At 30.6% G+C, this 17,266-nt stretch overlaps 1 protein-coding gene across 1 annotated transcript in view; it reads right to left on the reverse strand.

Moving 5' to 3' along the window:
- Window positions 1-17,266, reverse strand: part of LOC147066184 (uncharacterized) — a 55,899-nt gene that overhangs the window by 5,191 nt on the left and 33,442 nt on the right. Inside the window, exon 2 of the mRNA XM_085955864.1 lies at window positions 10,898-10,994. Within this exon, the coding sequence (XP_085811990.1) occupies window positions 10,898-10,994 (97 nt within the window). The remainder of the gene's footprint in view (window positions 1-10,897; window positions 10,995-17,266) is intronic.

Genomic DNA, 17,266 nt, shown 5'->3' on the forward strand with positions numbered 1-17,266 from the left:
TATTCATCAACCACATTCACGAAACTGACTGCCAGTTAGCTTGTATATTAAATCCTTTAAATCTCGGTAATAAAATTTACCTAATGTTTCTAGCTTTATATTTATTTAGTATTTATATCACATTCAAACGAATATTGGTGTGATAAATGAAAATGAAATTAATCTCACACTTAAATATGGTAATTACATACACGTCTTAAATAACACATTATTGAGATTTAGTGTGTTGATCAGGCAACTACGTTTTCTGTTGGAAAATGGAAAATGGCTTGGTATGATTTAACATTTATTATCGTGAGAAATTCCCAAGCTTATTTATTCGCGTCAGTCAATGAACTCTTTCTTGTGTAACGTCAGCTTGCTGTTTGTCATTTGGCAGTAATTTTATGTAAGATGCAATGTTTTTTTATAATTTAATACTCCTCTATATAATTTAGTCTAACAATGATAACATTAACATCTTTTCTGTTACAACATTTGTGATTAGCAATAAAATAGATCGTGTTTGTAATTGCACGCACCTTTTGTAATTTACCATAGATGGGTTTGCTTTCACAATAATTATTGTATTTTATCTCGTACAGTTAATGTCGTTCTGCTCATTACTAATCAATCAACGAAAGAATTTTTATTATAGCCTACTAAATACTTTTATTATTTAAGCTCGTCTTATTGTAAATAAAGTATTTATATAAAATATAACATTAGTGACATGGTAATTATTATTCCTAATAAAAAATAGTGTATTACTATTACGAAACTAGTTTTTCGTAGAAACCTAACCTAACCTAACCTAACATAATAATATGAAATACTTGTACAGTCAAAAATATTATTATTATGTACTACTACTAAGTAGGATTTTTCAAGACAACTCAAGAAAAATGACAAATCGTAAAACTAATAACGGTACAACAATGTTTTACTGTGGTTTTGGTCAAATTTTAATTTATCTATGTAAACTGACACAAGAAAGTGCAATGGCAAATATGTATGCAACTACCCATTGAATGTCGAATGCATCATATTGAAAGCCTGGATTTACTACCCGAAAGCGTTGATAAAACAAAATAGTAAAATTCTAATGATGCCTGTTTCTAAATTACCATATTTCTTAACAAAATAATATCGAGTTAGACAGCATTTGAAAATGTATGACATCGAATTGAAATGTCAAATTATTTTTAGTCGCTATTTAAATTCGAAAGTTCCAAAGTATTAAGGATACGTGCATTTTTTTTTAAATCCAACGTTTTAGTGTACACGCCCTTGTAGAATAACCCTATTGCCGTGTATTTCTTAAAACAGGTATTATTGCAGAGGAGGCCTCCAAGCCTGTCATGATTAAATAGACACGAAATTAACGAAGTTACGTGATAATTGAAGATCTTGGCATAAAAACAACAAATGTCACAAAAGTCATTTTTTCAGGAGAGGCTGAAAACATAATATCTTGGTTGTAAAAAGTATGCAAAAAAGTAAAGTGGCATATTTTTAAGCGCTGATTTGAGGGACTTATGATTTTTTTAAAAACAATATATTTGCATGTATATGCACAGTTGTATGTAACAATAAAATGGACATGGAAAAAAGTGGACATTTGATGTTTTTATGCCAATATCTTCAATTATGAGCATAATTTACATGCGATCAAAGATTAATAACATATTTTTTTTAGATTCTTTTTGTTGATGTAGGATTTTATATTATATTCTTAATATATTCTAGTTTTTTTAATAAGAAATATTAACCTGTTTGCTGTATCGATAAACACGTAAACGTTATACGGCAGATATGTATTTTGTAGCTAACTGCCGAGCCAAAAATGCTAGATCTGATAATAAAAACGCTAAATTAGCTACTGGTCTGTTAAAAATTACATGCGTCTAAAAGATTCGATAAAAAAACATCGTTAAGATTATTAATTCGCATTGGTTCGCCACTACACTGTATCAATTATTTTCCCATCGCGGATTATTTATTAATCTATAAAAAAAACATTCTCAAACCAAATAGAAAGTCAATACAGCGGCCTGAATTTGATTGCAGGCAATACTAAAATTGATTGTGCGCTTCTTATTATAGAGTGAATTAAGTCAATTAAGTATGGGAGGGAAAGAGAGCAAAACGAGAGATTTCAACAAACGATTCTATTCGAGCGAATCTTTTTACGGATTCACTTTGGCAACTAAATAATATGTTATTATGATAGCATTTAACAACCATGCGTGTATAAATAATATGAGTAATTACTATGTACATCGGGTGAATGCCGTTCATTTTCGTTCGAAAACAATAATTTTAAATTATTATGAGAAAACTAGAATTATTCTAATGTCATGGTTGGAATCAAGTGTAAAATTGATAATAATGCGTGGAATTGTAACTAAATCTATTTAGATATTTTATTGATGGTTGTCTTAATGTAAATACGTGCGTATCTACCTAGGTACCTAAGACAGTATAATTCTCGAGTTTGATATAATTTGGAATAAACTTAAACACGTGTTAAATAATGTGTAACTTGCATTCAACATAGGTAATTTGAAAAATTTCAAGAGGTTTTGTTATTCTTGCGTTTAATGGATCGTCCCTCATTAACTCGTAAATCAAAACTGGCTGCAAAGTCTTGGGTTTCATTTATATATTATTATTTTTTTGTGGGCCCAACAGACGGCAAAAAAATATTTACATAATAATATAATTTATTTTTCCAAAACAGATCATTGACATGAAGGCGAATTGGTCCTATTGTCGATTATTAACCGGCTTGGAAGGTGATACAATGTAATTAAACACAACCACAAGAGGCAAGTTATTATTGTGTAGGTACCCACTCATACAATAGTTTCAAATGTATATATATATGTATGGAACTAGGTTTTTCATGATTTGAAATAAAAGGTTTACAAAGAATTAATTACATTCGGGAATCGTTGGTCAATCGGTCTTTCTCCGCCTATATCGTCGATCAATGGTTTAGATTTTTCATAAAACTATGACATCAGATTCTGAGTTTAATGGTGTGAGCGAAGGGGCTTAAAATGAGTTGAATATGCCAAATCTATCCAAAAACTTAATGATAAAATGAGAAGAAGAGCCGAACCAATGCATCTGAATTACTGAATCACACACAGAAAGAAACACTGGAGTTTCAAGTGGTCCAAAAATCTTATTTTGATTGTCCTGAAAAGTGGTGATTTTTTACTTAATGCCGTTTTCCTTTTGAATATAGATAAAAAAAATATAAGTAATTTACAAATATATATATAAATATTAAGTAGATAAGTACCTAGATATTAAATATTAAACCGATTAATAATTAAAACGATACGAATAAATGCCGACATGTCAAATTTTATTTCATTTATATTTTTGCAATAAAGCATTATCGGCTAATAAAAATGGGCATATATCAGCTGTTCGTATTTGAAAAAAGAATACGAAAAAAATAATTTTAATTTCAACCATATTTTACATTATTGAAATACAACAGTACCTATCGTTTAACATAAATATACCTCTCAAATATTCAGTTACAATTTTATTACTCTGCCAAGCCCACAAAAACACGATAATGTAAATAACTTGATCTTCTTAAGGTATCTACTTATTTAAGGTCAAGAATCACGAATCGTCTTGTGTTCATAATTGCAAACGTTAAAAAATGAAAGTTCACGAGCGTCGAGTTTTTTTTCAACTCGGTCGGTTGAGTTCACCGATCACCCCGATTTGTTGAGTTGCTGATAATATGATATGTTCGTGATAATGAATGGCTAACTTTCATCGGCGAGTTAAGAACGTATCATTATATTATAATGCCTTTATTATAATTTAAACTACATTCCAGTGAGACAGGTGAAATAATTAATATTTGATGAAAGTATATTATTATGCAGAAGAAAATTTTTCCCTGACTTGAGAGAGTTCACGGAAAATTGACCGCCGCGGGCAACCATAGGCGATGAACAACATTATATTATACTGTAGTTATAAGAATACATAGATAAAAAGAAAAATCAAATTGTTTGACCCATTCAATACTTAGTCGTACCTATTTACGACGCGTATCGGATTTTGTTGCAAAATTTAATCAAAAATGTTGTACGTTTTTTTGACATCTTCTATAATTTTGTTGTAATCGTTGTTATATTTGTTAAGGATATTCTTCTTATTTTTGGTCCGTATCTTGGGCACATTGGCACTACACAGAGAGACACCTACAACGAACCCTGTTGCTCACCAGCCTTCTTGTGTATTCTTAGCATTGACGTCCCGAGACAAAATGCCGCCCCTAGGCAGAGCTAAACTGCCGCCACATTTTTTTACATGGTATTTTTATCATTCTTTCATGTCTCTAATATCTAAGAAATGTGTTGTATGGATACATTACTATCAAGATACCTACCACTAAATTTAATGAAAATGCAATCTCTGCTTCAATAGACAATATTGAGAGTCCACGGTTTTAGATACATTTAAAAATACACCTGACAACTTCCAAAACTCGCGAGCTGGCAAACATTTTATACAAAATTAAGTAAGTATGTAGGTACTACCTACCTACCTATACCTAATTCAAATATAATTCGCAAATCTGCACGTGTCATTGCCGTTCACTAAGGACGTGATGTCCAAGGACAATGGAAGTAAACTAGATATCACGAACTCGACAAAAATTATAGTCTTATTAAAACTTTTATAGTAATTACTTAATACATTTTGTTACCAACCAGTGAGTTGAATTTTTTAATAGATATTTTTCGTTATTAGGTACTAAGCTTAGGTACAGTTATTTCTATATATTATACCCAATGATTCTCCTCGATTTGCCGCCCTTCGAGTAACTGCCGCCCCCAAACGACGCTCAATCTGCCTACCCCCACAGGACGTCACTGATTCTTAAGGTCATGTTAGCAACCAATAACTACGCTGTAATCTGTATATATCCTATCCGATATTTAACGTTCTTTCAGAATATTGGAATCCGACTGGCTTCAAGAATAGGCAGGACAGAGGCATCCGTAATACGTGGCCGAGGCAGGTTCTACGCCTCTACTTCACTTTTATATCTTCTTGTTACCCTTCAAGTCATATCAACGAGCAATCATCATCCGCCAAAAACTCAGTATACAGTTGGTTTTAACCATCAGAAGGTGCCATGACTCGCTAAGGTAAAATATCAGCACTATCAGAATGAAATTATTGTTGAATAGGCGGCAATATCTAGTTTTAACTGAGTACACTCTAGAGAATTAATTTAGTTAAACTCGAATTATCTAAAATTCTAACATATTAATAATACTATCAAAGTTGGTGAAACAACTTGATCGGTAGGTACTAATAATTCTTATATTTTCTAATGTCATAGTGATTATTCATTTTCTTTTTTATCGCATCACTGCTCACAGAGCCTTCAAATGACCATGCTTGGAAAAGATCTGGGTATATGTATATGTGCCTGGGAGGTACACCCATAAATTTAATTACAAATAATAATATACTAGCATTTGCATTGGATTATAGATTACAATATAAGCTAAATTATTGTAGAACATATTATACTAAAAGTTGTTTGAAAGCCTTTACGTAGGGTAGGACGTAGGTAGAATGGTGTCAGTTTCTTCTGGTAGTACAGGCGACTCATTTAGGTGTTGGTATCGTTACTTTCGAATGACATAAATTTTGTTCCGAAGTGATTTTGTCGTGGCCGCAATGCCAGAAGATGGCCTTCCTCTCCTACAAGCATAAACGAAAGCTCGCAGTGTTTTAATAAAATATCCACAATACCCTGATAACAGTGGCGAAGGATGACTTTTTGAAAGAGGTAGGCTGTGGGAGTTACCATGCTTGTCAGATATATTTACGGGAAATAAGAAGATAACCCAATATTACTACTGATGAATAGGTACGCTAAAACGAAGTTTAAAGTTTAAGTTTAAGTTAAAACGAAAACTTTGAATTACTTATGTATTTTCCTAAACATTTATAAACGTAACATACGCTCAAAATATATTACCTATCATCTTTGAAAATATCCGTTGTTGTGTATATGTTATGTTCCATAACAATTTATAATTTAACCCGTAAAACTAGACATTTTAAAATACTTCTATATTTAAAACACAGGCTTAGGTAGGTACAATATCAGATATCTAAATTGTCTAATGAGTGAACTAATAGATACATAAAATCACGAGATTAATTATTTTATATTTTTAACAACAATCAATACATATTTATGTGATTGAATCCAATAGAAAATATTTTTTAAATTATCTTCTTATTAATTATTTTGAATAAATGTGCTCTAGCGATGTAAGCGCTAACGAAACAACTTGTAGATTTCTATGCGGACGCCAGACATCTTGAAATTATGAGAAAAAACTTCATATTGAAAAACCCGACGATTCACGCCAAAATAATCCTATACAATATATGAAGCGAAACGCGGTGTGTTTTATTTTTTTAAACTTTCGAGAGAAATGCTTATTGAAATATGGGAAAAGATCGTAAAATTATGACAATTATACGATAGATGTCTTTGGGCATATTGAATATATTATTATTTGTGATTATATAAATACGTCAATATGAAAATAATAATTATTTTTCTTAAGAAGGTAGGCTTTAAATAATCGCCTAGTATGGAGTCTTTGCCACTGCCTGATAATAATATAATATTGGCTAACTTAATAATACATCTTGATATTCTCAGTTCCTTGTAATATTATTGTCATTAATATTTTTTTTAAATAGTTGTTAGACAATACCTTTTTGTAATCATTTAGATTATTTAACCGATATTAACGCTCGGTACCAACTATAAAAAATCTAGGGCAGGTTAAACCTTATTAAAAAGAACAATCAGCTTAGAAAAGTATTACAGGGAGGTATCTAGAATGAGGACTTCACACCTCGTAATTGAGCCTACAGTGAAACCTCCAGGATCCAACTGTTTGTTCCCCAAATGCATAGTAATTCCGCATAGAACCACTGTACATCCTTATATCAGATGTATATAATTATGCAAAATGCAAAAGAGGGGATAAAACCAAACTGTTTTTCACGTATGACTTCTTTTCAAACACCACGATGAAACGAATGTAATGGTGTTGATTCGGAGTCTGGATTTATATTGAGTTTGAGTTTTTATCTATCTTTATGTGTCTATCATTTACTTCCTGTCGCCATACGACTGCGAAGTAAATGAATGAATTATTTAAATGTATCCACCAATACTACAGCATCTATTATCTTATTATTAATTTCTATTGCCATAAGAAAAGTTGTTCGAGATTATTAATGCAATTATTTATTACTATTACTAGTGTGTTGTTACTACACCTATTGAACTTGAATAATTACTATGTGCTTTGTTTAGATTTATAATCTGAATTTACCATTAGCAGTGGTCGCTTTCAAAGTAATTATGATTTGAATTGCTGTTTGTTCTAATATGCTCATGTAAATAGTTACTCTTGATGTCTCATTTTTTTTGTTGTCAATTGTAATGGACGCTTTGGCGAATTGCCCGAGAGACGTCGGTTTTATATTAAGTTTCGAAAGTAGATTTTTTTTAAATTATGGTTATTTTCTTTAACATACTAACCTTTCGTCAAATTCCACAACACGACTTATCGCAATTTCGCTGGGAATTTGCGCGAGAAATTTGTGTAGATTATATTTATAATAATATAAACGTAAATAACCTGTAAATAATGTGGGTAACATAAAAAATTAAATACGTTTCCATTTGTTAAATATAAAATTTCTATAAACAATAACAACGACTCGTGAAATTAAAATATCATCTAATAAAATATGAAATCCAGGGAAAAGTCGCAATGAACGAGAATGGTAGCGTGAAAGAAAACACCGAAAACATCTAGTATATACCTTAAAGATTAGCAGAAGACCTTCTGTGTTCCAAGACTCATCACGATCCTCGGTTACTGATAAGGATGACGAAGAAGAAGAGATATAAAAACTTAGGTAATTACTGGATGGTAAGAATGGGCACATTAAATTCCTAGCAATGTAGATTACACGCTACTTATAACCGATATCATTGAAATACATCTAGATATTTTTATCGAAAAGTTAATCACAACCATTGTGGATAAAAGCATTAAAGATATTGATTAAATTATATTTTTGAATCTAGTCGAATCTTTTATTACGAATATATTTATTTTAACAATCTAAGTCTATAACCGTAATCCAAACTAACCGTAATTTTTATCAATTTATCTTAATATATCGCGAGTAAAATATATTATATATGTGTATTTTCTTAAGCAGCATTAAGTCCGATAATGGAAAAGGTAGTAATAATCCATACTAAAAGTTAAAAGTATACAATTTTATTTAAGTAGGCATGAGATTGTGGGTATAATTATTTCCGTTTGAGAGTCAACGACATAAATTCACTTTCGTTGTCGAGATTGCATCAAAGTCGTGACATCCGCTGGGATAGTTTGTGGCTTTACACTAAATTTTAACGAGATGAACGCAAATCACAAATTGTGAGTCTCGCAAACCCGTCATTATAAAACCGACTTGATATTGGTTGACTATACTATGAAGTATTGTACAGCCAGTGGCGTCTTATAATCTATAGACGTGTCCTATGGTAATATAACTAATAATTTATCTATTCATAATGGACAATCTAAAAAAAACACAATCGAAGCCAACGCTCAAAATGGAAATTTTTATTTTTTTCAATAATTTTTTAAAAATATTAACATATGCTAGTTATCAATTTTATGTATATTTTATTAAAAAATGAGTGTGTTAGATTTTCTAGCTCAGATGGTCCAATTATTTTTTCCACGAGATTGAGCGATAATTTTGGGGATTTCATGAACCAGATCGGCGCTCCGGTGCGCTCCGGTCATTTCGAGACCTGATCAAAGCTACGTCTTCCATGGTAAGAATTGGAGTGTTTATTATATATTAACAATTATATCAGTTTTTCACGAAACAGACGAGGCGGTTGTATTGTCAGACATAATTGAAATTAAAAAATAAGTTTATTTTTCCCAATCTGAGTGTAAAGCATAAAGCAATGATTTTTTTTTTAAATAAATAAATATATCTATTACTATACCTACCTATCTATAACACTTAATTGTGGATTATCGCAAAAGCAACATTTTTGCAATGCGTTCTACAAACTTATCAATTTATCGGGTATACACTTACAACCGCTACTGGATACCATAAGATTGCTTTTTGCAATTGTACGTAACGACGCCCCTTACGAAAGCTCAATTAATATAACATTTTGTCATCGTGAATCTGTTATACAATAATATTTCGTTAGATTTATCGTTATACTTTAAACAAATTTTACTATAATATACTAATTCTTTTTATTCAACGAATGATTGACTAAGTCTGAGAATTTTACAGTCTTTAAAGTTTATAATGAATATAACAAAGGCAACAATAAAACACCTGAGATATGTATCTACCCACTAGAAAAAAACATTTCTGACACCTGACGAAACTTGAGCCTGTAACCACAATAAACCGCATTGGCGCGAATCCAACGGTTACAGGTTCAAGTCCCGTTGGGCGTCGTATTTATTGATAGTATGTATTATTGGATAATAATAATTGTGTTGAAGTAATTACAAAACTGAAATAATTAAAAAAATAATATATTTAGTATGTTTTTTATCAAAAAATCTTTATCATGAAAATGAAAGTACGGTGACATTATCTAACTAAATTAATACAAATATATTCTTTCATACAAAGTTCTGTTATAAAATACATTGTTAATATTTTATTGTCAAGTGTATGATAATATTTTACCACATTTATTTTATTGCTGATGTTTTCAGAAATAAATGTATGTATGCATGGCTATAAGACACTTGAAGTTTTGACACACTAAGAATAGAAGAAAAATAATAAATAATAATTACAGTTTCTTACTTAATTCCTAATTGTACACCACGTCAATATGAAAGTCTACGATAAATTTTCATACTGCAGAAATATTTTACGACGCATTCATTATTGCATGGGATAGCTTTGACGAGGGGTTATGAAATTTTCTTGAGAATCGGCGAAGGCTTTAATTTTCATGCGGTTACATAATTCTAGATTATTGCGATGGATTACATTGTCCCTTGTGTATGAACGATTATGAAAGCAAATGTAATATTACTTGCAATGCAACAGCTAAGAGATTTTCATATTAATATTTCAACGAAGGTATTTATTTTACATTATAATACACAATAAATAACGATTGACGAATTAAGGGAAGTAAATGTTTTGTCAAGTCGATTACGTAAATTTTATGTTCTTCATAAAAAATAGAAAACTGGAAAATTTTGGATTTATCCAGAAACAAATAATATATCACTTCTAAATTAACTAAAACTGAATTTCACTATACTATTATTACTAGAAAATCTAAGTGAAATGATAAAAACGTATTATTATTTTTCTTGCACAAACATGGACACGTCGATTTTGGAATGATTGTTTTTTTATTATAATAATGCTCTTAGCAGACCATTAACGTCTTATAAAACTGACACTAAATATTTATTTACAATATGCTATTTCTAGCGAAATCATATTATTGTGAATTGACATGAATTTTAATTTTTATGGGAAATAAAGAGCGTTTATTTCTGTCCAAAAAATTTGGACAACATAAATAAGGTTTTCTAGAACGTCTTTGGTTTATCTATTTAAATTGTGATATTGCGATTATGAAATCCTGAATCTTATATTCGATATACACTATATTAGCATTATATTTACAATTAAGAAAATTACGGCTTAAATACTATTATATACATGACCATATTTAAATAGCATTGTAGTCCACACCATTAAGCTATTGTTGCAAAAATATTTAACTTACGGTTGGCACAACTTCTGGGGTCTGGAAGAGCAAGTCTTCTCTGGGCAGAAACAACCACTGCCGCGAGGGCCAACAATACGAAGTGTCTTAGCATCATCTGGAAACACAGAAAAATATACATTAAAGTAGATATAAAAGTGTATCTACATAATATGGAATTATTTAAACAATGTAATAACAGCATTACTGTAAACATTATTTCAATTCCTGATAGATAAAACTGGAAAATACATAACTTGAAATATAAATATAAAATATATAGATACATTTGAAAAAAATACAACGTTCGACAGGATTTGAACCCGTATATTTACTGGTATCGCGCCAATATGCTTTAAAAAAGATGAAACTGGCTTATTCGAAGATAGTATCTTTTTCAGTTAAGCCAAAAATAAATATGTCTCATTTTAAAAATTTGCTATTTTAATTGAAACTCGTATCATGGCATACCATACCAAGTTGCGGGTGGGTGAAAAAAAAACATAATAGTTTTGTTTTTGTCTCCAATGTTGCGGTTGTATAGTTACCATATAATATGTTACCACCGAACTGCGGTACCTATTGCAAATCCCAATGCTTCTTTTATTTACATTTCATACAGCGCTATAAAATCGCTACACATTGGTTGATGATTGATGAATATGTAGATTGAATGATACTCTTGGATAGAAGTGAAATAATCTAATTATAGGTCAATAAGTAGAATCTTATTTCATAAAATTTGAGGAGTTTAAATTCCATATCTATAATAAGCGGCAAATCATTTTTTTTTCATCGTGATCAAATCAGATCTAAAATATTATATGAAATTTTAAAATAACATTTAAATTTAGAACTATTCCATTATGTTCCTAATTAATTCTAACATTGCCAAATATTGCATTTTTAAAACAGCATTGACATTGGTGGTTTTTTTTATATAATATGGATCGTCTTAATCCTGTTTGAATAATAAAAAATAACAATGAGAACGCACATATTAAAAATAATCACCAACATAAACGGCCTTCATTGTTCTATACATATTATTTCTGATTGCCGGTGGCAATTTTTAACAATGTCAAAACGTTTTAATATCACGACGATACCATCACAATAATTGCTGTCAAAAAAAAAACTCTCAACGAAAATTGCCAGCCTTGCTATTGAATTAATAATTTAATTCTCAGCAAATAAATCCGACCGCGTTGAATGAAGAATACAAGTCTGATGGAATTTATTGATAAGGGATTGATATTGAATTCGGACGAGATGAGAATCGAAAGTTTCAAGCAAGTAGCTAACCATCGCCATTTTGGTTATGATATTGTTCAGACTTGGAGATTATTTTGAACTCTCACTTCCGAGATACATTTTCACGCCACAGTCACGATTTTGAGAGGATGAACAGGTATAAGTTAATGTTATTTGGATTATAGTGAAAATTCTATCTAGGTTGCAGTGATGAGATCTATTGTATTTATATCTGAAGTCAATAAATAATAATTTCTATAAATTGACAACGGGCACCTTCTGCTAGGAAAGTTTTCGTTTTAGTTAAATTTTATTTATATATAGATATAATATGTATCTACTATCGCCCTAAATTACCATTTATCGAAATTTCTAGTTACATACAATTATTAATACAAACTGACAAAATGAAATACGAATGTAAAATAAATGTGCTAAGCAAGATAAAATTATATTATTATTTATTAATGTTACGTTGCAGATATTGTAACCGTTCCAAATTCAAAAACAAACGAATACCAATTCCATCCTATGTCACTTGAATAAAAACTACGTTTATATGACAATTTTTTTTATTCTCTAAAGTTAGAAAGTGTCGTTTTTAAAACATATTTTTGTTTATTGATTGCTACAAACTTGGGTGCCCTGAGAAAAATTCGCGACTGACTTCATATCTCCCGAGTTACGGCACAAGAGATAAATATTTTTATTGTTCTATCAGAAATTTATTATTATATTTTTATTGTACTTTTCTCAAAGCAATACCGGTTTTTTAATTGAAAATGTCTGAAGGACATTTGTTAAAAATAAATTTTTGAAAAAGTTCAATAGAAATATAATATAAGTACTTAATACTTACGATGTGTTTTTTTTTTTAAATATTATACCATGCCCTTCACACAAGAAAATTGGTAAAGAAAATTAGCTACCAGGTGATAAAAAGATATGTAAGATTATAATGAATGGTAAATTGTGTACACTTGAAATGTATTTTTAATTGCTTAATATATAATATTACAATTACTGGATATTATTGCAAATTCAAAATGATATTTATTTGCAAAAAAACTATTACTGGTCCATTATAATAACATAGTTATAGTACATACAATGGCGTATGTGAAATAGCAACGTATCGTTTAATTCAATATGTAGTTAGGTATCTAAATATTATGTGTGTTGAGATTGATTAATTATTGAACACTGAAAATTTAGATGCACTTATCTTCTAGCAATAAATCAAACATTATGCAACTTTACGTCTTGAATTTTCAGGACAGGCGCGAAGAATTATTAATGGCCAAGTCGTGTTAACAATAAATTCGTGTTAATCGTTATTTACTTATAAATAAAATAAATATAGCTCTCAATTAATGTATGTACAAAATACGTGAAAATAAGCGACCTACTTACTCATCCATTTTACATGACTTTAAATTTAATAGTTTGACAGTATCACAATTTTAGCAATGTAATTGATTACACTATAAAAATGGCCAATTTGATGATGTTTTTAATATTTAAGTTATCGATTTTTGTTCTTTTCTGAAGTGGCCTCGGTCGTTATGTACTTCGTATCTATTGTGCATATTATGTTATCATTCAGACTATGGATTAAAATTAATTTATCATATTAGTAATATAATATGAATACATTTTTCAATATTCATTAAAAAAAATAAAAATCCCACAAGGATTTCGATTTCCTCGTTCCATGACGAATCTATTGTTTGATTAGTCAGTTTAAATTCTAAAAGAGTTACAATTCGTTTAATCATGTTTAATAAACAAATAAGAAAGGCGACTGTGATCGCGGATCTTTAATCAACATCACGTTGCAGACTTATTATTGTCATGATGATAGTGTTTAATATAAAATAATGACTGTATTGCCAGGTGAACGTCCTATTGTGTTTGTTCCTATTCACTCGATCACTTGCACAAGGAAAGCGAAAGGCTGCTTTGACTGTAGGTACCTAGCATAATGAATCTCACGTAGTAAAGTACCTACTAAATACTTCAGTAAACGGGAAATGAAAAAAGAGTTTGTAGGTACCATAACTCTAGTCCTAATACTTATTATACTATAGTAAGTAACTAACTAACGAGTGTCGTTGAATTAGCAGACGTAGAACAAATAATTACAAGATAAAAATAAGTTTTTATATACAACGTTTTTAAATTTTCTGTTGAATCATATAAACTTGACGTTGACTAGCTTAAACGATCAAAAAAATTTGTACTTGATAGAAATAATACTGAGATGTCATTTCGACATGTCATATTGATTTCCATAGTAACGCACGTATACATTAATAATTTAGTTGCTAGGACCCCAGACCCCTAGCAACCAATAATGGTGTCGAAATAACTTTTCATACAAACCTGACCTGACAAACAACCATCGGACACATAAGAATACGAGCTAATAAAAACGATGTAATAAAATATTCTGGACGATAGCGTATTGAAAGATGGAGACTGTTATTTACAGCCGCCATCTTTTAGGTCTGATTTGAAGTTCCGTATTCGTAATGGCCACTGTATAATAGTGTATATGTTACGCCGAATGTGTGAAATTGTGTATTACGCAAATTTTGCATATTTCATGAAAAATGCAAACCCGTTGCCTTATTCATGAATTAGGCAAAATATCTGCCGAGTGCGTGAATTCGGCAGTAATTTTTCTGCCTAGTTCATGCATTGGGCAAATTATATAGTGGCGCTCCGGTGGTGTTTTTTGCAACTAAACCAAATGTGTCAAATGCTCATGCATTGGTCAAAATAGATGGTGGCGCTCCGGCGGTGTTTTTTGCAACTACTCAAACTAACCAAATGTGTCAAATATCATTGATTAAGTATATAAAAAATATATCAATCAATAACTACAATGACGGTCATATCCATTTACTTATGCCCAAAAAAATCTAGAACTATAATAATATGATAACGGAATTTTTTTATTAAAAGGTAATTTCGCGATTTGATTCGTGCTTGGGTATCAGGCAATGGTCGATTGTTTGTTTGTGATAGTATGATTTGATAGTTTGTTGACAGTTGTTAGCTAACCTCAAAATGGACATTTAGTTGAATTGAGAATTACAAAACCTAACCTAACCTAACCTAATAATAATAATATTATATTATGTCCAATTATAACTAATAAAACCATCCGTATTAAATTTACCCTTTCTAGTGTCATGTTGACAGTTTAAGAATTCCATACCCTGCAGAATTCACGCACTCAGCAGATAATTTGCCTAATTCATGAATAAGGCAAAATTTTGCCGATTTCATATAATACGCAATTTCACACATTCGGTGTAACATATAATATATACCTTTAATAAAACAATACCATCAAATCATATCCGAAGTTGTTTACCTGCATGACATATTGATTATTTATCATGTAGGTATAAGACGTTTTATTTGCTAATAATTGCACCAGTATCGAGGAAATTTAATGTTGTAAGCAGTAAGCAATGATTTATTTATTTATATGGTTTAATCACGATTAATGGCTTTCTTTGGAATTAGAAAACCAAATAAATGAGGTAAACCATTATTTCAAAATCGTGATATTGAAATATATGCTGCAAATGTCAAAGGGGAAATAAAGGGGAAAAAAACTTTATTCACGTCGAATATTTTATTGAACGGTTCTATACTTTCGAATGTTCTTTTTACGATAGATCAGGGCATAATTTTATTGTTTAGTTGGTTTTAGACCTGTGGATAAAATTTGCAGTCGACAGATATGTTGATGATGATGTTTACTGGATGATGCCAAAACTTACAGTTGATTCTTTGTATGTAATGCTGATTAACAATACATATATGACGTTTAATAAAGACAACCAAGCGCTACCTAGAAATCCGTAAATATATACCGATAACTATAACTTGAGGCGCGACATAATACCGCGCTGTGAGTATTGCGAGATATTAGTTCTCCAAACCGCCGCACCTCAAGTTATAGTTGCTGGTCTCTATAATCAAACCACATAACCAGTAATGGTCGATCATTTGCGTAGGAAAAACGAGAGTAGAAAGGTCCCCAATACGAGGCAAGGTGATACAACATGTGCGATCTTGCAAGGTCTGCAATAGCAAGCATAAAAAATAAACACATTAATTAACCCCGCCACGCCTACTTCTTGCGCGCGGGAAGATATCGCAACTGCGCATATCAATGGGTTTGCGGTTCCATTGTAGTGGTTTGTATTAAGTTTCGATCAATGGACAAATTAAGGTAGGCGTGTGAATTATCCATTTTTAGAGTACATTCCACAAACACGAAATTTGTCTGCAGCGTTGGTAACTGCTGCCCACCCAATCTTTAATAGATATATTAATGTGATTTTTATTGTGTTTAACTATTAAAAATAACAACGAATAAATAAGAAAATGCAATAGGAAACTACATAAGGACGGCACTGTTATAAGTAGGCGCTCAATATGTGTTAGTACCTCAGAGCAATAATACTAAAGGGAAATGGTATTTTCCGGCTATATGAAGCCGTTTACTTTGCGTATTACGCACGCACATTAGAACCTCAGCTTTATTATTATTAACTTACATATAAAACGCAATACCATCGTCCTACTTCTCAGTATGGATGCCAAATTTAAATACAATTAACCATATTTTCTACTAAATTAACTAAAATATTGATTAGTAAATAGTTCGCATAAAAAACTTTGTAAGTATTTAATGTTTATTGTTTATGTATTCCCTGTTTGCCTAAAGCAGTCAAATCGATATTTACGGCTACACTTCTAGCTTCACTATAGTCGGTTATTCATGTATTCTATCTTACTCTGATGCATATTGCGGATATTATACATGTGCCGAATGTTTTTTCACTCGCACTTATGGTTAGTTTTTGTTCAGGCCTTGGTTGGAACATATTATTATATTGTACTATCAAGTATCTAAAATGTGGATAGCTAATAGGCAATATTGAATGTAATTTCAAATTACAAATGAAAGGTATGTTTCATACCAACGATTACATCTAATTAGTAGTAATTTAAATTATTTATGACTCACGGTGTCCTGCTGTGATTTCTAAAAAGCCGACATGTTTTTATACAACATCGTATTATACAAGATAACATTTAATATTCAAG

The sequence above is a fragment of the Rhyacophila brunnea genome, unplaced genomic scaffold (genome assembly GCF_057557595.1).
Source record: "Rhyacophila brunnea isolate RB1 unplaced genomic scaffold, BYU_Rbru_1.0 scaffold_5, whole genome shotgun sequence".
NCBI lineage: Eukaryota > Metazoa > Arthropoda > Insecta > Trichoptera > Rhyacophilidae > Rhyacophila > Rhyacophila brunnea.